The following is a 25,550-nucleotide window of genomic DNA, read 5'->3' as shown; positions in this document are numbered from 1 at the left end:
ATTTGTTTAGTCACTGGAAGTTTATACTTCTTAATCTCCCTATTTCACTCATTCTCCCTCCCTGTCTCCCCATCCCTGCAACCACCTGTTTGTTCTCTGTATATGTGTTTCTGTTTTGTTACATTTATCTGTTTTGTGTTTTAGATTCCACATATAAGTGAAGCCGTACAGTATTTGTCTTTCTGTTCTTTCACTTATTATAATACCCTCTAGGTCCATCTATGTCATCAAAATTGACAAGATTTCATTTTTTTTTTTTTTATGGCTGAATAGTACTTAATTGTTTATATACACCACACCTTTATCCATTCATCTATCAGTGGGTACTTAGGTTGCTTCCATATCTTGGCTATTGTAAATACTACTGTGATGAACATGGGGGGTGCTTAATGTCTTTTTGAGTTAGTATTTTTATTTGGAAAAATATCCAAAAGTGAAAAAATACCCAAAAGTGCAATTGCTGGATCTTATGGTAGTTCTACTTTTACTGTTTTGAGGAATCTCCATATTATTTGCCACAGTGAAAGTGCATAAGAAAACTCTTTTCTTTGCATGCTTGCCAACACTTTCTATGTGTCATCAGTTTGATAATAGCCATCTGACATGTGTGAAATGGTATCTCATTGTCGTTTTTAAAAAAATTTAGTTGATTTGTAATGGTGGCTCAGAGGTTAAAGCATCTGCCTCCAATGCGGGAGACCCGGGTTTGATCCCTGGGTCGGGAAGATCCCCTGGAGAAGGAAACGGTAACCCACTCCAGTATTCTTGCCTGGAGAAACCCATGGATGGAGAAGCCTGGTAGGCTACAGTCCACAGGGTCACATAGAGTCGGACACGACTGAGCGACGGAACGGAATGTAATTTTTACTGTATAGCAAAGTCCAGTTTTATATATATACAGATCTTCCCAACCCAGGGATCGAACCCAGGTCTCCCGCATTGCAGGCCGATTCTTTACCAGCTGAGCCACAAGGGAGGCCCATATATATACATACACATATGCACATTCTTTCTTATATTCTTTTCTGTTATGGTTTATCATAGGATATTGAGTATAGTTCTCTATATGCCTGCCAATACAGGAGACATAAGAACTGTGGGTTTGATCCCTGAGTTGGGAAGATCCCCTGGAGGAGGGCATGGCAACCCACTCCAGTATTCTTGCCTGGAGAATCCCGTGGACAGAGGAGCCTGGCAGGCTATAGTCCATGGGTTCACAAAGAGCCGGACATGACAAGTGACTTAGCCGGCACACATACTGTAGGATCTTGTTTATCCATTGTGTATATAATAGGCTGCATCTGCTGACTTCAAATTCCCAATCCATCTCTCTTCAACTCCCTTCCCCACTGGCAACCACAAGCTTGTTTTTTACGTCTGTGGGTCTGTTTCTTAGCGAAGTTCATTTGTATCAGATTTTAGATTCCACATATGCGTGGTATCATGTTATTTGTCTTTCTCTTTCTAATTTACTTTAGTTAGTATGACACTCTCTGGATCCATCCACGTTGCGGCAAATGACATTCTTTTTTTATGACTGAGCAGTATTCCATTGTGTGTGTGTGTGTGTGTGTATATATATATATATATATATATATATATATATATAGTGCATCTTCTTTATCCATTCGTTTTTCAGTAAACATTTAGGTTATTTCCCTATGTCTTGGCTATTGTCAATATTGCTGCAATGAACATTGGGGTTCATCTCATTGTAGTTTTGATTTGTATTACTCTGCTGGTTAGTGATGTTGAGCATCTTTCTTATGTATCCATTTGCCATCCGTATGTATTTTTTGGAAAAATGTCTCTTCGGATCTTCTGATCATTTTTTAATGGGGTTGGGTTTTTTTTTTTTTTGATGTTGTACAAGTTCTTTGTATATTTTGGATGTTAACTCCTTATCAGATGTATCATTTGCAAATATCTTCCCAAATGCAGTAGGTGGCTTTCTTGTTTTGTTGGTAGTTTCCTTCCCTGGGCAAGTTTTTTAGTTTGATGTAGTTCCATTTTTCTTATGTTTTCCTTGCTTACTTCATACGTATATGAAATATATATGCACTTTTATATATTATATAGCATATATACACACACATATATGTACACCACACACATATACTTTTTCAGATTCTTTCCCCTTATAGGTAGGTTATTACATAATATTGAGTATAGTTCCCTGTGCTATACAGTAGGTTCTTGTTGGCTACCTGTTTTATACAGAGTGTGTATATGTTGGAGAAGGAAATGGCACTCCACTCCAATATTCTTGCCTGGAGAATCCCATGGACTGAGGAGCCTGGTCCACGGGGTCACGAAGAGTCGGACACACTGAGCATGTGTGTCTGTTAACCCCATCTCCTAAAATATCCGTTTCACTACCCCCTCTCCCATTTGGCAATCATAAATTTGTTTGCTTTCTTTGTGAGTCTTTCTTTTTGGAAATAAGATCATTTGTGTCTTTTTAAATTTTAGGTTCCATGTGGAAATAATGTTTGTATGATTTTTGTCTTTGGCTTATTTACTTAGTACGTGGTACTCTTTAGTACATCCATGTTGCTTCATATGGACATTATTTCATTCTTTCTTATGGCTGAGTAATATACCACACACACACACACATGCACATCACATTTTTATTCATTCATCTGTCAATGAACATTTGGTTTGCTTTCATGTCTTGACTATTGTAAATGGTGCTGCAGTGAACATTGGGGTGCATGTATCTTTTTGAATTATGCCCAGGAGTTGGATTGCAGGATCATGCTGCTGCTAAGTCACTTCAGTCATGTCCGACTCTGTGCGACCCCATAGACGGTAGCCCACCAGGCTCCTCCGTCTCTGGGATTCTCCAGGCAAGAACACTGGAGTGGGTTGCCATTTCCTTCTCCATCAGTTCAGTCAGTTCAGTTCAGTCGCTCAGTCGTGTCCGACTCTCCGCGACCCCATGAATCACAGCACGCCAGGCCTCCCTGTCCATCACCAACTCCCGGAGTACACTCAAACTCATGTCCACAGAGTCGGTGATGCCATCCAGCCATCTCATTCTCCGTCGTCCCCTTCTCCTCCCGCCCCCAACCTTTCCCAGCATCAGAGTCTTTTCCAGTGAGTCAACTCGTTGCATGAGGTGGCCAAAGTATTGGAGTTTCAGCTTTAGCATCAGTCCCTCCAATGAACACCCAGGATTGATCTCCTTTAGAATGGACTGGTTGGATCTCCTTGCAGTATAAGGGACTCTCAAGAGTCTTCTCCAACACCACAGTTCAAAAGCATCGATTCTTCGGCGATCAGCTTTCTTCACAGTCCAACTCTCACATCCATACATGACCATGGGAAAAACCATTGCCTTGACTAGACGGACCTTGGTTGGCAAAGTAATGTCTCTGCTTTTTAATATACTATCAAGGTTGGTCATAACTTTCCTTCCAAGGAGCAAGCGTCTTTTAATTTCATGGCTGCAATCAGCATCTGCAGTGATTTTGGAGCCCAAAAAAACAAAGTCTGACACTGTTTCCACTGTTTTTCCATCTATTTCCCATAGGGTAGCTCTAATTTTAGCTCTTAGATGAACCTCTATACTGTTCTCCATAGTGGAGAGGGTTCCTTTTTCTCCACACACTTTCTAGCATTTATTATTTATAGGCTTTTTGATGATGGTTATTTTGACTAGTGTGAGGTAATACCTCATTGTAGTTTTCACTGGCATTTCTCTTATAGTTAGCAATGTTGAGCAGCTTTTCATTTGCCTTTTTGGTCATATGTATGTCTTCTTTGGAGAAATGTCTATCTAGATCTTTTGCTTATTGGGTTTTTGTTTTTGTGATATTGAGCTGCATGAACTGTTTGTATATTTTGGAGCTTGACCCTTTGTTGGTAGCATCATTTGCAAATATTTTCTCCCATTCTGTAGGTTGTCTTTTCACATTGTTGATGGTTTCCTTTGCTGGACAAAAACTTTTAAGTTTAATTAGGTTTGACTTGTTTATTTTTGTTTTTATTTCCATTACTCTAGGAAAGGGGATCCAAAAAGATATTTCTGTGATTTATGTCAGAGAGTGTTCTGCCTATATTTTCCTCTAGGAGTTCTAGACTCTGGTCTTCAATTTAGGTCTTTAATCCATTTTGCGTTTATTTTTGTGTTTGGTGTTAGGGAATGTTCTAATTTCATTCTTTTATATGTAGGTGTTCAGTTTTACCAGTACCACTTATTGAAGAGAATGTTTTTTCTCCATTGTATTCTTGCCTCCTTTGTCATAGATTAATTGACCATAGGTGAGTAGTTTTATTTCTGGACTTTCTATCCTGTTTCATGGATCTACAGTTCCATTTTTGTGCCAGTACCATACTGCTTTAATGATTATAGGTTTGTACAATAGGCTGGAGTCAGGGAGCCTGATTTCTCCAGCTGTTTTTCTTTCTCAAGACTGCTTTTGCTATTTGAGGTCTTTTGTGTTTCCATACAAATTAAAAATTTTTTTCTAGTTCTGTGAAAAATGCCGTTGGTAATTTGATAGGGGTTGAATTAAATGTATAGGTTGCCTTGGATAGTATTGCCATTTTGACAGTATTGATTCTTCCAAACCAAGAACATATCTTTTGATCTATTTGTGTCTTCTTTGATTTCTTTCATCAGCATCTAATAGTTTTTGGAGTACAGGTATTTTGCCTCCTCAGGTAGGTTTATTTCCAAGTATTTTATACTTTTTGATGTGGTAAATGGGATTGTTTTCTTAATTTTTCTTTCTGATCTTTCATTATTAGTGTATAAGAGTGAAGCTGATTTCTGTGTTTTAATTTTTTATCCTGAAACTTTACCAAATTCATTGAGTTCTAGTAGCTTTCTAGTAACATCTTTAGGATTTTCTATGTATAGTGTCGTGTCATCTGCAAACAGTGACTGTTTTACGTCTTCTTTTCCAATTTGGATTTGTTTTATTTCTTCTCAAACTATGATTAGAACTTTCAAAACTATATTGCATAAAAGTGATGAAGACTAGACATCATTGTCTTATTCCTGATCTTAGAGGAAATGCTTTCAGTTTTTCACCATTGAGTGTGATATTAGCTGTGGATTTGTCATATATGGCCTTTATAATGTTGAGGTAGTTTCCCTATGCCCATTTTATGGAAGATTTTCTTTTCATTTTATAGAATTTTTTTTTTTTTTTTGAATCACAAATAGGTGTTAAATTTTGTTGAAAATTTTTTCTGCATCTATTTAGATCATATGAATTTTATTCTTCAACTTGTTAATGTGGTGTATCACACACTGATTTTGCAGATATTAAAAAATCTTTGCATCGCTGTGATAAATCCTACTTTATCATGGTATATGATCCTTCTAATGCATTGTTGGATTTGGTTTGTTAGTATTGAGGATTCTTATGTCTGTGTCGATCATTGATATTGACCTGTAATTTTCTCATTTTTGTGATATTTTGTTTGGTTTTAGTATCAGGGTGATGGGGGCCCCATAGAATGAGTTTGAGAGTGTTCCTTCCTCTGCAGTTTTTGAAACAGTTTCACAAGGATAGGTGTTAGCTAATCTGTAAGTGTATAATAGAACTCACCTGTGAAATCATCTGGTCCTGCTTTTTGTTTGGGAGTTTATTAAAATTACAGGTTCAGTTTCAGTACATATAATTGTCTGTTCATAGTTTCTGTTTCTTCCTGATTCAATCTTAGTTGACTGTACCTTTCTAAGAATTTATCCATTTCTTCTAGGTTGTCCATTTCATTGGTGTATAGTTATTCATAGTAGTCTCTGATACTTTGAGTTTATGGGCTGGCAGTTGTAATTTCTCCTTTTTAATTTCTGATTTTATTGATTTGAATCCTCTCTTTTTTTTTTCCTTGATGAGTCTGTGTAAAGGTTTATCAATTTTATCTTTTCAAAGAACAGTCTTTAGTTTCACTAATCTTTTCTATTGTTTTCTTTGTCTCTATATCATTTATTTTCAAAATGATCTTTATGATTTCTTTCCTTCCACCAACTTTGGGTTTCATTTGTTTTTTCTTTCTCTAGTTACTGTAGTGTAAGTTTAGGTTGTTATTTGTAATTTTTCCTGTTTCCTGAGCTAAGCTTGTATGACTATTAACTTCCCTCTTAGAACTACTTTAGCTATGTCCCACAGGTTTTGGATTATGGTATTTTCATTTTTATGTTTCTAGGTATGTTTTAATTTCCTCTTTGATTTCTTCAGTGGGCCATTGTTTGTTTGTAGCATATTGTCTAGCCTTTATGTGTTTGTGGTTTTTGCTGTTTTTTCTTGTAATTTACTTCTAGTCCCAAAGCATTGTGGTTGGAAAAGATACTTGGTATGACTTCAGTTTTCTTAAATTTACCAAGACTTCTTCTGTTGCCCAGCATGATCTATTCTGGAGAATGTTCCATATGCACTTGAAAAGAAGGCATATTCTTCTGATTTTGGATGGAATGCTCTATAAATATTAATTAAATCTATCTGTTCTAATGTGTCATTTAAAGCCTCTGTTTCCTTATTGATTTTCTGTCTGGATGATGTTTCTATTGGTGTAAGTGGAATGCTGGAGTCCTCCACTATGGTACTACTGTCAATTTTCCTTTTATGTCTGTTAACATTTGCTGAATATATTGAGGTGCTCCTGTGTTGGGTGCATATATAATTGTTATATCTTCTATTGATCCCTCGATTATTATGTAATGTCCTTTTTTGTGTCTCGCAACAGTTTTTATTTTAATGTCTATTTTGTCTGATAGGAGTACTGCTACTCTAGCTTTCCTTTGATTTCTATTTGCATAGAATACCTTTTTCTATCCCCTCACTTTGAGTCTGTATGTGTCTCTAGATCTAAAGTGGGTCTCTTATAGACAACATATATATGGATCTTGTTTTTGTATTCATTCAGCCAGCCTATGTCTTTTGGTTGGAGCATTTAATCTATTTACATTTGAGATAATTATTGATATATATGTTCTTACTGCCATTTTAAAGTTGTGTTTGCTTTTGTAGGACTTTTTAAATTCCTTTTCTCTTTTGTTTGCTTCTCTTGTGGTTTGATAACTATCTTTAGTGTTGTGTTTGGATTCTTTTTCTTTTCTATGTGTTTATTTATTATAGATTTTTTTGTTTGTGGTTACTATGAGGTTTTGATGTAGCAGTCTATATGTATACATGATTGTTTTAAGTTGCTAGTTTCTTAATTTCAAATGCATTTAAAATATCCTGCCTTTGTACTTTCCTCTTCTCACAATTATTGTTTGACATCATATTTGTGTGTAGATGATTTCCTACTTTTACTATATGTTTACATTTATTAGTGAGCTTTACCATTTTGTAATTTTCTTATTTCTAATTGTGGCCTTTTCTTTTATGCTTAAAGAATTGCTTTAGCATTTGTGGTAACACTTGTTTGGTGGTGCTGAATTCTTTTAGCTTTTGTTTGTCTATAAAGCTTTTGATTTCTCCATCAATTCTGAATGAGAGTCGTGCTGAGAAAAATATTCTTGGTTTTAGGTTTTTCCCTTTCTTTACTTTAAATATATCAAGCCACTCCCTTCTGGCCTGTACAGTTTCTGCTAAAAAAACCAAGTGATAGTCTTATGGGGATTCCCTTGTTTATTATTTGTTGCTTTTCCTTTCTTGCTTTTAATATTTTCTCTGTCCTTAGTTTTTGTCACTTTGATTACTATATGTCTAGGCATGTTCCACCTTCATTTAATTCTATATGGGACCATCTGCACTTCCCGGACTTGGGTGACTCTGAAAGGAATCACACTTGGCACTTAAATAAAAGGCAGGTGTTGGAGCATCACCTCTGTAATATTCAAATTTACAGGGTTTTGGATATATTAGAAAATTTGGCTCCATTTTAATCCCAAATTGAATGTCACAGTTGTTCTTACTTTAAGTTGTTCCATATATCTGCTATAATACAAATAGGTAATTTTTATATAGAATTGTTTCTCTTAAAATTTTTAATTGAAATAGAACTGATTTATAATAGTGTGTTTGTTTCAGGTGTACAACAAATTGACTTGAGTCTCTCTCTATATTTACACATATGTGTATATATATACACACATAGATACATTATTTTTTAGATTCTTTTCCATTATAGGTTATTACAAGGCATTGTACATAGTTCCATGTGCTATACAGCAGATCCTTATTGGTTATATATTTTATGTATAGTAGTGTGTATATTTTTATTGCAAACTCCAAATTTATCCCTTTCCCCTTTCCAATTTGGTAACCATAAGTTTGTTTTCTGTGTCTGTCTTGTTAGATTTAATTCTCATAAATGGAGTGTGTTATTCTTTGTTGTGTTAATGACTTCCTAGTCATCCAGATTTGACTAGGAAGAAAGCTGAATGATGGGATTTTTGGTTAACGAGTGTTTCTCAAATACTAATGTTTTGTACATATCCTGTTTTCTTATATAGGCCAGCTGTGAGGCCTGGTGAGAAATAATCAAGTGCAATAATGTTCTGTAGTAAGAAGAAATCACTTGGTAAGTATTGAGTTCTTCAGGAGATACAAAGCAAATATGATTTTTTTAGCATTCATTTTAATTTCAAGGAGGTATAATTTATAAGCAAAAACCACATAGGTCTTGAGTGTTCTGTTTGAGCTTTGACAATTTTATGTAGATTTGTAATTATCACCAAAAAGCAAGAGACAATATTTCTATCACTCCAGAAAGTTCCTTGTGCCCCCTTTTTTCCATTTTCCCTGCATTGTACACAACCACCTTCTGATTTCTATTTGGTTGATTTGCCTGCTTTTGAAATTAATGTAAATGAAACCGTGCAGCATGTATTCTTGTGTCTTCTTTCACTAAGTATAAGGTTTTTGACATATTTCCATGTGGTTGCATGTATCAATATTTTGTTATTCAGGTTTTTCTTGTAAAGCAGTATTCCATCGTATGAATACACCAACACTTAAAACTAAGATCATACGGTCAGAAATAATTTAGGTTCATTATGGCAAGAAATATTTGGTTTTTGGTTGAGTAATTTGTCTAGCAGAGCAGTTTTAATAGTATTCTAGTTTTAAGAAATACAGCATTGTGACCTGAGAGTATTAATCTTGTCTTAAACCTTGTTAGTCAGTGACAGATTATTGTGTAGTTTTTGTATTTGGTTTATTACTGCTGTTTTATTTCAGACTTGTTAGAGAGGAAAGGCTGGATTAGAGTGTATCTAATACTCTCCTTCTAATCCTATGTGTGACAGTTGGTTAACCTACTTCAGTTCAGTTCAGTTCAGTCGCTCAGTCGTGTCCGACTCTCCGCGACCCCATGAATCACAGCACGCCAGGCCTCCCTGTCCATCACCAATTCCTGGAGTTCACTCAAACTCATGTCCAAAGAGTCGGTGATGCCATCCAGCCATCTCATTCTCCGTCGTCCCCTTCTCCTCCTGCCCCCAACCTTTCCCAGCATCAGAGTCTTTTCCAGGGAGTCAACTCGTCGCATGAGGTGGCCAAAGTATTGCAGTTTCAGTTTTAGCATCAGTCCTTCCAATGAACACCCAGGATTGATCTCCTTTAGAATGGACTGGTTGGATCTCCTTGCAGTACAAAGGACTCTCAAGAGTCTTCTCCAACACCACAGTTCAAAAGCATCAATTCTTCGGTGATCAGCTTTCTTCACAGTCCAACTCTCACATCCATACATGACCACGGGAAAAACCATAGCCTTGACTAGACGGACCTTGGTTGGCAAAGTAATGTCTCTGCTTTTTAATATACTATCAAGGTTGGTCATAACTTTCCTTCCAAGGAGTAAGCATCTTTTAATTTCATGGCTGCAATCAGCATCTGCCGTGATTTTGGAGCCCAAAAAAATAAAGTCTGACACTGTTTCCACTGTTTCCCCATCTATTTCCCTTGAAGTGATGGGACCAGATGCCATGATCTTTGTTTTCTGAATGTTGAGCTTCAAGCCAACCTTTTCACTCTCCTCTTTCACTATCATCAAGAGGCTTTTGTAACCTACTTAGATAGGCAGTTATTTCTTGGTGCAGTCTGTTCCCTTGTTGGACACATTCATTGCAATGTTCAGTCTCATAATGAGCTGAAATCTGTCTCAGTGTAATACACCTGTAGGTCATTAGTTATGCCCTCTGGGGCAATATTTTCATATTTCCAGAGCTGATTTAAGAGTCTAGAATTATTGTTGTCATTTTTTTCTTTTACAAATAAAGTGATTTATTTATACCTAGTCACTGCTGCTGCTGCTGCTAAGTCACTTCAGTTGTGTCCAACTCTGTGCGACACCATAGACAGAAGCCCACCAGGCTCCCCCATCCCTGGGAGTCTCCAGGCAAGAACACTGGAGTGGGTTGCCATTTCCTTCTCCAATGCATGAAAGTGAAAAGTGAAAGTGAAGTTGTTCAGTCGTGTCCGACTCTTAGAGACCCCATGGACTGCAGTCCATGTGATTTTCCAGGCAAGAGTACTGGAATGGGTTGCCATTGCCTTCTCCGACCTAGTCACTGGTATTATCTTAATAATGTAAACATTAGATTAACCAGTTTTGACAAGGACAAATTTCTAACAGAATCTACTGTTGCGAGGTTTTGATAAGTTCAGTTTCACTCTTTTAAAATAATTTCTATGTATATATGAATACATATGTATAAAATAAGCAAATTTTTTATAAATAAAAATAAGAAAATAGAAGTAACCGTAATTGGACAATCCAGAGATAACTGCTCCAGACTGCCATGTTGCCCAATTTAGAGGGCTCCAATCAGTGACCTCTATTAATACGTTAATTATATATTTATATTGTTAATTGTATATTTATCCACATATCCCCAGATGGAACTATGGTGTGCATTATTTTGAAACTGGCTCTTAAATCATAATGTTGTAATCATAGATACCTTTTCTACCTTAAACTTTTCTCTATAACATTATATTTTTTTATATTTTCCTCTAACTTTTAATTTTGAAAATGTTGGAACTTTACAAAAAATTGGAAGAATGTTAAACACCCAAATACCTTTCACCCAAATTCTACAGTTGTTACCATTTTGCCACATTTGCTTCCTCTTTTTCCTCTCCCTTCCACCAGCACACACCCAAACACATGCATACACATAAACTTGTTTGTTGTTGAAGACGACATGACTCTTATCCCCTCCCCAAATACTTCGGCACAGATCTCCTAAGAACAAGGACATTCTCCATCTTAACTTCAGTATTGTCACCACATCCAAGAAATGTAACATTTATGAATAAGTAACATACATTCCATTTTTCAGTTTCCCCAATTGTCCCCACATCTCATGTCTCAGAGCTTGTTTTTATTTTTGGTATGATATCTAATTATAATGTTCACATTGTGTTTGGCTTTAAACTCCTTTATTTTCTTTTTGATTTAGAATAGCTTGTCATCATATTGATTTTTGGCAAAAGTCCTTTCCAAAAGTTATTCCACTCAGTTGTCTTGGATTGAACATCTTGGGTGCAAATACTGTGAAATAATATTTAAATAGGAAACTAATAAATTAGTTACTTGAACCACTCTTGATGGGGACCACAACTTGCTGATCTTCCTCATATAGAATTTCATTTTACAGACTGTCATAGCTATTTGTAATGAGCTATTAAGTAGCCCATTTGTAAATAGCTTTGTAATGAGGTGAAATGTTGCCACGTAGTTGGGTCTATATTCACTGTGGTGCTAATTGGCAGAGAAAGCTGAGGCTAGTTCCTTCCTCTTGGACTTGTTACAGTGTCCACATGACTTGAGGCACTGACTTTGGTGTCGCCATCATTTGCATCATCATGATTGGGAATGTTACATCTTTCAGTTCAGTTCAGTTCAGTCACTCAGTCGTGTCCGACTCTTTGTGACCCCATGAATCACAGCACGCCAGGCCTCCCGTTACATCTTTAGATTATTATCAATTCTTGTAGATCTATTTATAGGCTGGAGATTTTTGTTGTTTAGTTGCTAAGTCATGTCTGACTCTTTGTGACCCCATGGACTGTAGCACGCCAGGCTTCCCTATCCTCCGCTCTCTCCTGGAGTTTGCTCCAAGTTCATGTCCATTGAATCAGTGATGCTATCTAATCATCTCATCCTCTGCCGCCCTCTTCTCCTTTGGCCTTCAATCTTTCCCAGCATCAGGGTCTTTTCCAGTGAGTCGGCGCCTCGTATCAGGTGGACAAAGTACTGGAGCATCAGCTTTGGCATCAGTTGATGCTGCAGACGTTACTCAATCTACAATATTCATTTACTTACCATTTTGCCACATTTGCTTCCTCTCCTTCCTCTCCTTTCCTCCTTCTCCTCTCCTTCCTCTCCTCTCTCTTCCACTCCTCTATTCAGGCAGTCAACAAATATTTTTGAGCACCTATGATATGCTAGGTAGTATCAACTTTACTTCACATAACTTTTTATGGATTAATAAAAACACGTATCTTTATACAATTAAGTTTACAGTAGCAGTGATAACTTAATAACAATTTACCAAACATCACTACCAGTATGTTTTCCAGAGGAGCACAGACCAGAGAACTTGTAGTCAGCCTGCTGTTGTCAGGGGGAGAATCAGGCAGAAGTGATATTTTTACTTCAATGAGTTATTTAAGATCTACATTTAAGAAATGTGCACTTATATTTATATAAACTTTCACAACATCATCAGGAAGCTTGGGACATTGATGATGTATGTGAAAACATAACAAGCCAAACATTAAGTGTTGTGGGAACACAAGACTTTTCTCTCAGATATGTGCTTTACTCTTTAGTATCTCCATATCCACATAAATCTCACAGTCTTCAGCATATGGAAAATTCTAGCTAACTGACTCAAATATTTAAAACACACTTACAATCTAGTTTTTTGTTTGTTTGTTTGTTATTTGTAATTTATCCTTTTGGTGTAAACTTGAATGGGAGATCCAAAGATGACCACTTTAAAGCATATATGTGCTTCATATTTTACATATGAACAACAAAGAATGTTGTTCATATGTAAAATACCTAATTCAGATTTTAGGTTATTAGGTAATATGGGAAGCAAAAGAAGTAGATAATGGGAGGCTTTATTTAAGCTCTAAAGCTATTATTGATTCCAAAATGTGAGGGTTGTGGAGCAATATGCATTATTCCACAGGGTGCAGGGTGGGAAGATCAGACCAAGGTCACATTATGTGTTTCATGGGCCTTTCCAGGCCCCTTCCTTCAAAAAATATTGAAAATTAAGTTTTACAGTTGTGAGGGTTTAAAGACAAATATAATCCAGGTTGGACCCATTATTATGTATCCATTATTATTATATTCATTTTTCTTCTAACTTTAAATAAAAATTTAAACATTTTTGTGTTCCTTAAAAGTATTGTGGGCTCCAGGTGCTACATATACTGTGCCTACAAAGGAGGTAGTGCTTTAGTTGAAGTTAAGATACCTATATATTATTTAGTAGGTACTGGGTTGTTCCCTTATGGCAGAAAGTGAAGAGGAACTCAAAAGCCTCTTGATGAAAGTGAAAGAGGAGAGTGAAAAGTTTGGCTTGAAGCTCAACATTCAGAAAACGAAGATCATGGCATCTGGTCCCATCACTTCAAGGGAAATAGATGGGGAAACAGTGGAAACAGTGTCAGACTTTATTTTTTTGGGCTCCAAAATCACTGCGGATGCTGATTGCAGCCAGGAAATTAAAAGATGCTTACTCCTTGTAAGGAAAGTTATGACCAACCTTGATAGTATATTAAAAAGCAGAGACATTACTTTGTCAACAAAGGTCTGTCTAGTCAAGGCTATGGTTTTTCCCGTGGTCATGTATGGATGTGAGAGTTGGACTGTGAAGAAAGCTGATCACCGAAGAATTGATGCTTTTGAACTGTGGTGTTGGAGAAGACTCTTGAGAGTCCCTTGGACTGCAAGGAAATCCAACCAGTCCATTCTAGAGGAGATCAATCCTGGGTGTTCATTGGAGGGACTGATGCTAAAGCTGAAACTCCAATACTTTGGCCACCTCATGGGACGAGTTGACTCACTGGAAAAGACTCTGATGCTGGGAGGGATTGGGGGTGGGAGGAGAAGGGGACGACAGAGGATGAGATGGCTGGATGGCATCACCGACTCTTTGGACATGAGTTTGAGTGAACTCCAGGAGTTGGTGATGGACAGGGAGGCCTGGCGTGCTATGGTTCATGGGGTCGCAAAGAGTCAGACACGACTGAGCGACTGAACTGAACTGGGTTGTTCCTGTTGCAGAGGACTGGTGACACAAAAGATGAGTAAGACATTCCATTTGTTTCTTTTATATATATACTGGTTCTCTAGTGAAACTATCCGTCTTGTTATCATAGTTGTTTTGAAGTCCATGTCTGACAGTTCCAATATCTAGATTATCTGTGAGCCTGCTTCTATTTTCTATCTCTTGGTTTTCAGTAGTTTGTTATTGTGCTGTGCCATTCCTGCTAGTTTATTATTAAAATCTATACATTGCATATGAAAAAGTTACAGAGGGTCTGGATGTTATTTTTCTTCAGGAGATTTACCTTTCTTCCTGCAGGCAGTAAGAGAAGGAACAGGTCGTTTTGATCTAGTCAGGGACTGAGACAAGTTAAGGCTGGGTTTCAGTGTTTATAAGACCTTGTATGCTTTAGTTTGTTCTCACTCTAAGTCAATCTAAAACCTAGTATGTTACTAGGGCCCTTCTTCCCTGCCAGGCTCTGAATTCTTTTTTTTTTTTTGCTTTTTTTTTTTTTTTTTATTAAGAAAGCATGCAAAAACAACAACATCTCTGGGCAGGTTAGGAATTACCACATGCCTCAAGGGAAAGGAACAGAGTATCAGGTTCATCTCAGTATATTTCTCTTCTCTGCTGGAACTTTTTCCTTAAAGTCCTGGCTGATTTTGTTGTTCCATGGTTGTTTCAAACAGCTTTGTATATGTCATCTCTTATAATTGTTCTCAGTAGATGGGTTTTCCTGACATTTTATCCTGTTTTAGTGGGAAGCAGATTGTTTTAAAACAGTCTGTTTTATAAGTTTATCAGAAAGCTACATTATATAACATTATTCTATAGTTGTTAGGTAAGTAAGAAATGAACAAAATGAATAGTTAAGTTGAATAAGAAAATAATCGTTAATCAATATGTTAATCAGTCTTCTTTACTAGAATGGGTTTAATCTTTAGCTGTGACACATATACAAATATAGATCTATTTTGAGCTGCCTTATTCCAATGAATAATGCAATAATACTCAGAATTGCATTCTATGTCATACATGTTTATTGGTCTTAGAACATATTTCCAAATACATTGCTCCAATGCTCCATTTTATTATTTAGTATTTCCAAATGTGTAATAATCTAATTGTCATACTTCGGTTTTGTAAAAAAAAATTCTCTTAATTGAAAAATTTTAACCATAGAATTATTATTAAAGATGCTTTTATATTCCTTCCATAGACCCACACCTTAGAACAGTCCTTTAATTTAGTGTTTGAGCCAGTATCTGGCATATAGTAAGCACTTACTGAATGGTTGCTGTTGTCGTTATTTTAAGTAGTCTTAGTAAATGCTGTGTGTGTGTTAAGTCGCTTCAGTTGTTTCTGACTCTTTGTGATCCTGTGGACTGTAGCCCACCATGTTCCTGTGTCCATGGGATTCTCCAGGCAAGAATACTGGAGTGGATTGCCAAGCCCTCCTCTGGGGGATCTTCCTGACCCAGGGATTTGAACCCACATCTCTTATGTTTCCTGCACTAGCAGGCAGGTTCCTTACCACTAGCACCACCTGGGAGGCTATAGAGATTTTGCCTATAAAATGTCCAAATCTCACTCCCCAGGATGGCAAGAATCCCACACTTCTCAGCTCACAATCAGGATGGTGTACCTATTTTTCAAAAACATTACTTTCACTATTTGTTCAAATAGAACTACGTGATTTGAAGAAAAGGAAGATTTTTTCTTTCTAGTCTTAATTTTGAAATCTGGATTTTCTTTTGATGGTGGAATGAAGTCTGAAAGTTTATGAGGTAATCCCAAACATGGTGTTTTTTAATAAAGAGAAATAGTTTTAATATTTCAGAAATGAAAAGCCTACTGTGAATTGTAAACCTGACTTCATATGATGAATAAACCACTTAAAACATCACATTTCAATGATTTTGACTGGAATGATCTTGTATCACTGTGGTAGTGCTGGTTGTCTTACGTTAATTTCAACCTTGACTGGTAGTTCATTCATTCACTTATTCATGTATCCACTCATCCAGTCAACCAGCCAGCCATTTCACAGATACATACTGAATACCTGTTACGTGCCAGGCACTGTTCCAGACAGAAAAGAAACAACTGTGGACAAAGCAGATTTTAAAAATCAAAAACTCGTAAACCTGTAGGAAGCTTACATTCTTTTGGGGGAAGGGGGAGAGATAGTTAACAATATAAATGCATAAGTAAGTCATCTTGTGTACTGGAGGTATTGCAGTTTTAAAAATGATAATCAGGGAAGGTTGAATTGAGAAAGACATAGTTGAGCAAATATCTGAAAGAAGTGAAAAGGGGGTCATGTAGTTACTGGAGGACAAGCATTTTAGGCAGAGAGACCAGGAAGTGTAAAAGCTTTGAGGTGGGAGTGTGCCTGACCTGTTAGAGAAATAATAAAGAGGCACTGTGCCTGGAGTGGACTGACTGAGCAAGGGGAGGGTGGTTGTCAGGGCTAGATCCAGATCCAGTTTTTTTTTCTGAAGCTTTAAACTAATACAAAACTAAGTATTAAAGGTAATGTTCATTTAGCATGAGAAAATAAATCCTTATAAATCTCAATTTTGAAAATCCGTAACATACCATGCATATCACAAAATTCAGAAAAATAACAGCTTCATTAATTCACTACTTGATAGACCTTTATAATACCTTTCTTCCTCTACTTTTGGTGCCCTATTTTTTGATTGCCTCTTTTATGACCATTGTTTTGTGCATAACTTTCTATAGAGATACTAGAAAGATAATTCATTTTTTCCTCTAGCACATTAAAATTAGTTTTAAAATTATGATAGCCTAGAATAACTTTGTAACTTCATGGCTTCATAATGGCACGTAAAGATTTAGAATTGTTCACCTTGGGAAAACTTCCATCAGGTTTCCTTCATATCTAAGCTGTTACAGATGTACTTAACTATACAAGATACTATTGCAAATGGGTTTGTGCTCTGTCAGCACTGGGATCTTAATAAATTTTATATGTTCAATCATCATGTAAAGAGAAAAATATGATAGGCTTATTATATATAGTATCAAGGATACTCAAGCATTTGATTCTCCTAATACTACTAATGTGAGATAAATTTTGTTTTGACTAGTAGTTAATGAAAAGCAAACTTTCCATGTACAATTTTACATGTGTGATGATGGGAAGAATCCTGCACAGATTAACTTCTGGCTCAGTATTGCAAACTCCTGTTTCTTCCATGATACACATACTTCTGGCTCCAGGTGCTACCAGACACAGTCATATTGCCATATGACCTTGGGCTCTGCCCTTTCATCTTGCTATGCTAGGATGAAATTCCCCACGGAGACAGAACTATTCCTACTTTGGGGGTGACCGCCAGTAACTTTATACAGAAGTGACAGTGATCACATAAATACACTCCGCTAAACACAAACGCAGTGTATTTTGAACTTGACATTTTTTTTTTTTTACCCCAGCATTGTCTAGGACAAGGCAAAATGTGATGGGAGGAAATAGAATGGAGACAATGATCTTAGCCCTTGTGGCTAAAATAGATTAATCTTGCACATCAAAAAACAAGACAGAATGAAACAGATTTCTAGTGCTACTCCCAGGATCTTGGGATGAAATGTGCAAGTGAGGTAAGCTGAAGCTTAAGCTTCATTAGAAGAACTGGCTTCTCTCCTGAGCAAAATTGGACATTTGTGCAGAGGACAGAGATGAGTTTTGTGGTAGGCAGATTCATGCCCCACTCCTGCAAAGATAAAGGTGTCCATGTCCCAATCCTTGGAACTTGTGAACACGTGAACTTATGTGTTAGAAGACACTTTGCAGATGTGATGGAGTTAAGGATCTTAAGATGGGACGATTATCCTAGATTATAAGAGTGGGCTCATTGTAATCAAAAGGGTTTCTTTTAAGAGGGATGCAGAAGTCAGAGAGGGTGATGTAATAATGAAAGCAGAAGTCAGAGTGATGCATATGTGACCAAGGAATTCGGGCAGCCTCTAGAGGCTAGAAAAGGCAAAGAACAGACTCTGTCCTAGAGCCTCCAGAAGGGACTCAGTCTTGATGAAACAGCTTAATTTTATCCCTGTGAGATCTATTGTCAATCTTCTGACTTCCATAATAATAAGACAATACGTTGGTACTATTTTAAACAACTACATTTGTGGTGATTTCCTAGAGCAGCACTCGGAAACTACTGCAGTTCTGGAACTGTCACTCTGTTCTGTTGGAAGTAGATGAAAGGGTAGGAGTGAGGAGACCCAAGGGGAGGCTATTACCCCAGCCAGGGGGAGAGGTGAGGTGGCTTGGACCAGAGTGTGGGCAGAAGAAGGGTGGAGAAGTGGGCAGACTTCTTTTCTGCTCAAACTTCTGGCTCTCTTTCACCTCCTTTAAAATATGTTTTATTTGGCTGCTTCATGAATAGGTAAAGAAATCACGGCTCCTATGTTTTTCTTTTCATCTTTTCAATTGGTCCAGTATTCTGCTAGAAGGTACAGCTGAGGAGGAACCGTAGATGTCCTCTTGCAAAGTCCATGTTTCACCACATCTTGGGTGGCAGACCACCTCCACCAAATGCTTTCTCTTTTTAGTAAATGACTATGACTCAGCTTGGACACGGTCCAACCTACCACACTCCACAGTTTGTATTCACCTAAGTTCCCTTCAGAGCTTCCCAGGATGGGTGGGAATGACTTTGACCCCCCACCTGGACTTGACTTTCCCTTACTCTGCTTTCTGTGGCCCTCTAGGCCTCTCTTCCACTTTGTTGCTCTGCACATTTACATGACCTTTGAACATGATGGCTGGCTTACTTATTTTTCCTTCACTGTCTAGAATCGAGCCTTTACTCAATATTTACTGAACTCAAAGGAGTTCAGTAAATATTTCTACAATAAATCACTTAGTCTTGGCTCCAGCAGATTTTATTTGCCAAATGGTTTCAGAAATTAAGGCTCAGAAACCAGTATGTACTAAAGAAACTCAATTTATAGCCCTGCACATCTCAAAATGACAAACACAAGCTTTGAGAAACACAGCTTCCTGTGCAAGCCCTGGGGTGTGAAGCAGATAAGAACCCTCCTCAGGTTTCCTTCTTACATCCCTGTCTTTCCCACATGGGGTTCTTTCCTCTCACTTTGTGACAGGTGGCTTGATTTCCCTTGAATAGCTGGACTGTGTCTCACAAAGGGAAATTAAATGTCCTTCAGCTTTTTCTAGGCTCTTGTGATCCTTGGGGTAGATTCTGATTTTTTTTTTTTTTCATTTTGAATGGATAGGCTATGGGAAAATATAGCTGTTTTTTTATCTGTATAGGAAATATTCTGATCCTGGCAAAGTTCATAGCAATATAGTTTTTGCTGTAGATAATCAAATTTTAAGAGAATGTAGATAAAAATTCAGTTTTCTAGCATTGTATCCATAAGAAAAACATTGCTAAGAAAACAAGTTTTGGAAAGGTATTTGGGAAAGCCTTCAGTGAGAGGTCAGTCAGGTTCTCTGGGGGAGGGGGGTGGTGCTCCACTGTGAAGCAGAGAGAAGCCTCAGTTCAATTCAGTCGCTCAGTCGTGTCCTACTCTTTGCGACCCCATGAATCATAGCACGTCAGGCCTCCCTGTCCATCCCCAACTCCCGGAGTTCATTCAAACTCATGTCCATCGAGTTGGTGATGCCATCCAGCCATCTCATCCTCTGTTTTCCCCTTCTCCTCCTGCCCCCAATCCCTCCCAGCATCCAGGTTTTTTTTCCAATGAGTCAACTCTTTGCATGAGGCACCCAAAGTATTGGAGTTTCAGCTTCAGCATCAGTCCTTCCATTGAACACCCAGGACTGATCTCCTTTAGGATGGACTGGTTGGATCTCCTTGCACTACAAGGGACTCTCAAGAGTCTTCTCCAACACCAGAGTTCAAAAGCATCAATTCTTTGGCAATCAGCTTTCTTCACAGTCCAACTCTCACATCCATACATAACCACTGGAAAAACCATAGCCTTACTAGATGGACCTTTGTTGGCAAGGTAATGTCTCTGCTTTTTAATATTCTGTCTAGGTTGGTCATAACTTTCCTTCCAAGGAGTAAGCGTCTTTTAATTTCATGGCTGCAATCACCATCTGCAGTGATTTTGGAGCTCCCCAAAATAAAGCTAGCCACTGTTTCCGCTGTTTCCCCATCTATTTGCCATGAAGTGATGGGACCAGATGCCATGATCTTAGTTTTCTGAATGTTGAGCTTTAAGCCAACTTTTTCACTCTCTTCTTTCACTTTCATCAAGAGGCTTTTTAGTTCCTGTTCATTTTCTGCCATAAGGGTGGTGTCATCTGCATATCTGAGGTTATTGATATTTCTCCCGGCAATCTTGATTCTATCTTGTGCTTCTTCCAGCCCAGCGTTCCTCATGATGTACTCTGCATAGAAGTTAAATAAGCAGGGTGACAATATACAGCCTTGATGTATTCCTTTTCCTATTTGGAACCAATCTGTTGTTCCATGTCCAGTTCTAACTTTTGCTTCCTGACCTATATATGTGCTTCTCAAGAGAGAAGCCTGGAAGCAATGAAATGGAAGGAGTCACAGGGCCCAGGTTTGATTGGGAGGAAGTCTGTGTTTTGAAGTACATCTTGGAGTATCACTTTGAAAAAAATCTTTTGGCTGTGCCCCAGGGCATGTGGGATCTTAGTTCCCTGACCAGGGATTGAACCCACACCCCTGCATTGGTAGCAGGAAGCCTTAATCACTGAACCACCAGGAAAGTCCCCTGGAGTATCACTTTTGTTGAGAGAGGTCTCGTCTTCCTGTCTTTGACCTCTGGACACAGGTGTGGGTACCTTAATGTGCAGTTCCCTAATCATTTCTGCATGGTACTACCCACCATCTCCTTAGAATCTCTTCCAAGCTCCTTTTACATTCAGTGTTTGAAAGCAGATTCTGTTACATAATTGTGCTAGGCCTTTATTTTTCTCACCTGTAAAGTGGTGTTAATAATAGCTAATACCTAATAGGATTGTTGTGAGGGTTAATGCATGTGAAATGCTTCGTACAGCATCTAACTTTTAAGGAGTGCTCAGTACACAATAGCTGTTATTCTTTTCACTGTATTGCAGGGAAGTTTTAAATCTCCAGTCGTGAATCTGTACCTACAGAAGAAAACCACATGGTGTGGTCTCATGGGAAGATTCTATCGATTTAATTTGTAATGCGTACAATATAACTCATGTATGCTCGAAGAGAAATGAAATAGTAAAATATTTTTATATTTCTTTGTGAAGCTGTAGTAAGTCATGAGAGGAACAAAACTCTCAATAAATCAAGTTTTCCAAATATCTGGACCTGATAAGCAAATTGGCTCAACCCAGAGGAAAACAATCCCAAGGCCCTTTAGCATTTGTTGACTTCCCTAACTTTGTTTCCAAAGCTCTTTTGTGAGCACAAGAATTTTAAAAAATCATGGAAGGATTTTTTTTTTTTTTGCCTCAATTCTCCCTTAAGTTTTCTTTTTAAATGTCAACAAATCCTCGCAGATGCAGGTCACCACTGAGTTTCAGTAGAAAACCCTGATTCGGGACATACATTTTTCAATTGTATCGGAATGTGCTCTTGGAGTCAAATCAGGAAATCTTGAAGGCTGGGGAACTCTTTTTTTTTTTTTTTTTGTCTTTAAAACCTTGCCCTGCTCATTGTTCTTTGCTCATGTCTTTAATGAATTACTTTGGCTCCCAACCACACAGGCCAGATTGTGAAGAATGAAAGAACATTAAAAAGGGAAAAAGCTTAAGTTATTAATTTGGCTTGAGGGAATTTTTGCCCAACCCAAAATCCTACAACCCTCAAACCTCAAGTGACACTCCATGTTTGGAGACATTCTTCAACTTCTGGACTGGGGCCAGTCTTCATGAGGAAATATTAGTCTGTTCTATCGGGATTTTATAGGGACACCCCCAAATTTTCCATGGTGCTTCCTCATTTCATGGTTTGAGGGAGCTAAAGCCAACTGCCTAGAGACTGTCCTTTAAGCCACATTTGGTGAAGGACAAAATGCTCTGGAGTTAAATGAAGAAAGATGGTGTGCTCGTTAATTATGGGCTCATAGTTGCCAGTACTATTGCCTAGAAAATCCCATGGATGGAGGAGCCTGGTAGGCTGCAGTCCGTGGGATTGCTAAGGGTCGGACACGACTGAGTGACTTCACTTTCACACATTGGAGAAGGAAATGGCAACCCACTCCAGTGTTCTTGCCTGGAGAATCCCAGGGATGGCGGAGCCTGGTGGGCTTCCGTCTATGGGGTCGCACAGAGTTGGACACGACTGAAGTGACTTAGCAGCAGCAGCAGCAGCAGCAGTTGCTGTGATCACTCATGGGCCCAATGGAAACCTCCTAAATCTTCCTCTTACTCTTAGTCTTGTTAACAGATTTGCTACGTTTACTAACTAGTTTTAAACACTAAGGCACATTGACATTGTTTGGAGACAATATGTATTGTTCAGAGACAAGCTCATAAAAAAAATAATGTTTAAGTGTCCTGTCTTCTCTTGTCTCCTGAAAGTTGAAGCTGGATAATGTATAAGTTATTATGTTATGAGAGAGAAGAGCCCAGATTAGGAAGTGGGTGTTGCCTTCAATAACCTAGCATAGAATCAATGGGTATTTGCCAATTTCTGCTGAAAATATTCAGAAAATTACTTCAGACCCTTTTCAGTTATAGTAATAATAGTGACATTGACTATATGAACTTGGGTGATTTCCTCTTTTTCACCTGTTATTTTTTTCATTAAAAAAAAGGCATTTTGAGTATTTTTCTGTTTATAGAGTGCTTTGCAAACATTTTCTCACTTAATGATGGCCCCATAATGTGGCATTCTATTACTGAGGAAGCACAGCTAAGGAGAGTTTCCTGAGTGAAAAGTGCTCACACAGATGATCTGGTGGAAGGAGATCTCAAGTCTCTTGCTTCACTATCTTGGCTTCTTCTTCTGAGGGCTCCTTCATCAAACTCATTTAAAAATTATTTATTTGGCCGCACTGGGTCTGAGTTGTGGCATGCAGGATCTTTGCCTGTGGCATGTGGGGTCCAGTTCCCCGACTCGGAATTGAACCTGGGCCCCATGCTTTGGAAGCGTGGAGTCTTAGCCACTGGACCATGAAGGAAGTCCCCATTATCATATTTATGGGTCTAGAACGTCTTGCTAACATGAGAACAGCATTGTGCTTATAATTAAAAATTTCCACAGAGTAGTCTTAGGTCCCTCCCATCTTTTAAACTTATGTCTTAGTGATCTGATAACACTTTTGGGCTTTTCTAGATGCAGCTCCTCCTCCCGTAAGGAAAGGCAAGCATACATAATACATAAATGGATATGGTTTTATTGTCTACAGCCAAGTCAAACAAACTGTCAGCCCTATAAGAAAATTGTTTCAGGGAGGGAGGGGGTTCCTCCAGGTCCTATTCTGAAACTCAGGTTACTTTTTTAAATAAATGTTCCCTAACATTTAACTGATTAATAATCATTTCATAAAATAGATGGGGTAGCCTCATTTAGTTATCTTCTCTATGTATCAGGAAGCACATGGCTCAAAGATAAGCATTCCGTAAGTGCTCCATTGATATTTTGTTTGATTGAGGCAGACAAATTATTCTGGCCTTGCTGAGATTTGAGGAGTGAAGTCTATTTCCAGCACCCTGTATGAAGAAGGACTTTGAAGGTTTAATGACCTCTTTTGCCTCTCTTCTGGAGCAGATTAAAAACAATGTCTAAGATAATTTTGCTCTGCTAATGGCTATTGTCTTGCCCACTGAAATGGTGAAGGATGGCTTCCTATCCAAGCATATGTCTTTGGTGGGCTCCTCAGCTGTCACAAAAGAATGTTAACACTGTTACCAGCTTGCTCTTCTGCCTTATACATCTATACTCAGCTAGCAACACAGAGTAGCAGCTTTCCAGGTATTTTCCAGGAAGTTCAATCTCAACCTTATAGTCATTTAGTGTTTAGCATAAGTGCAGTTGAGAGGAATAATTTTTTAAATCTATAAAAATGTTTTATTATAGAATAGTAATATATTTTTCTTTATACAAATGCAGTAATAAAATGAAAATTTAAGTTCTTTTTATGGTGAAAGGGGCCAACCACAATCATCATATGGCCTTGCATGTTTTCTTCGCTTTCTCCATGGTTGCCTGCTTGGCCATATGTAAGTATAGCTAGGACCTACAGGGGAGTTAACGTCCCCTGGGGCAGCAAGGTGGGGGCTTAGGGTCAGGTAAACACTTTGAGAGGCATTTTTATAATTTTCCTTGAAAAGTCAAGTCTCTGTTGCCCCTCTCACTTCTTCACATACTTTGTAAAACATGTTTATATACATTTTTCTTCATCTCTTTCTTGAAGTCAGTTTCTTACTTTATAGGTTTAAGGGACAGAAGTGATGACTCTTGACTTGTACTTCACCGGAGAGGAATAATAATTAAGATGATTGCTCAAAGGCCATGAAGGTCATTTGCTCATTTAAGTATCCTAACATGAGTTTGAGTGAACTCCGGGAGTTGGTGATGGACAGGGAGGCCTGGCATGCTGTGATTCATGGGGTCGCGGAGAGTTGGACACGACTGAGCGACTGAACTGAACTGAACTGAAAATACATTTTTGAACTTCATCAGTTCAGCAGAGAACTGATGCTGGGCCTTAGAAACTACAGAATGTTGGGCCTACAGAAACTCTTGTTGGGCCCTTGTAATTATATTTGAGATATCCCTAGGCTTGTTATAAAACACAGTTCTAAAAATCTCACTTCATGTTCTTTTCACAAAAACTATTTGTTTATGTTTGATTGTTCTGGGTCTTTGCTGTTGCATGGGTTTTTCTCTAGTTGCTGCTAGTGGGGCTACTCTAGTTGTGGTGTGTGGGCTTCTTGCAGTGGCTTCTTGTGTTGTGGAGCACGGGCTCTAGGGCATGCAGGTTTCAGTAGTTGTGGTTTCCAGGTTCTTGAGTGCAGGCTCAATAGTTGTGGTGCCTAGATTTAGCTACTCTACCGCATGTGCGGTCTTCCTGAATCAAGGATAGAATCCGTGTTTCCTGCAATGGCAGGTGGATTCTTTACCACTGAGCCACCAGGGAAGTCCTCACTTTATGTTCTTTATATCAAACAATGACTACTTTATGGGGAGTTCTTAGAGAAATTATTGTTTTAGCCAAGAGCTAATATATAATTGCACTTTCCCAAAGAAATTGGTTTATTTTACCTTTTAAGGTCTTTCCTGTAGCTCAAATGGTAAGAATCTTGCCTGCAAGGCAGGAGACCTGGGTTTGATTTGTGGGTCAGGAAGATCCTCTGGAAAAGGAAGTGGCAGTCCACTCCAGTATT

General features: G+C 38.1%; 1 protein-coding gene across 5 annotated transcripts in view; it reads left to right on the top strand.

The window, feature by feature from the left end:
- Positions 1 to 25,550, top strand: part of ATP8B4 (ATPase phospholipid transporting 8B4 (putative)) — a 283,705-nt gene that overhangs the window by 9,973 nt on the left and 248,182 nt on the right. For all 5 annotated transcript variants that reach the window (XM_088839599.1, XM_088839597.1, XM_055437072.2 and 2 more), the window contains one exon: positions 8,423 to 8,490. In XM_088839599.1, coding sequence (XP_088695725.1) covers positions 8,463 to 8,490 — 28 coding nt within the window. In that variant the 5' untranslated portion in view covers positions 8,423 to 8,462. The remainder of the gene's footprint in view (positions 1 to 8,422; positions 8,491 to 25,550) is intronic.

The sequence above is a fragment of the Moschus berezovskii genome, chromosome 9 (assembly GCF_049115385.1).
Source record: "Moschus berezovskii isolate FMDL1 chromosome 9, NW_MosBer_1.0, whole genome shotgun sequence".
Taxonomy (NCBI): Eukaryota; Metazoa; Chordata; class Mammalia; order Artiodactyla; family Moschidae; genus Moschus; species Moschus berezovskii.
Note: the sequence above shows the minus strand (reverse complement) of the source record. Positions and strands in the feature narration are given on the sequence as shown.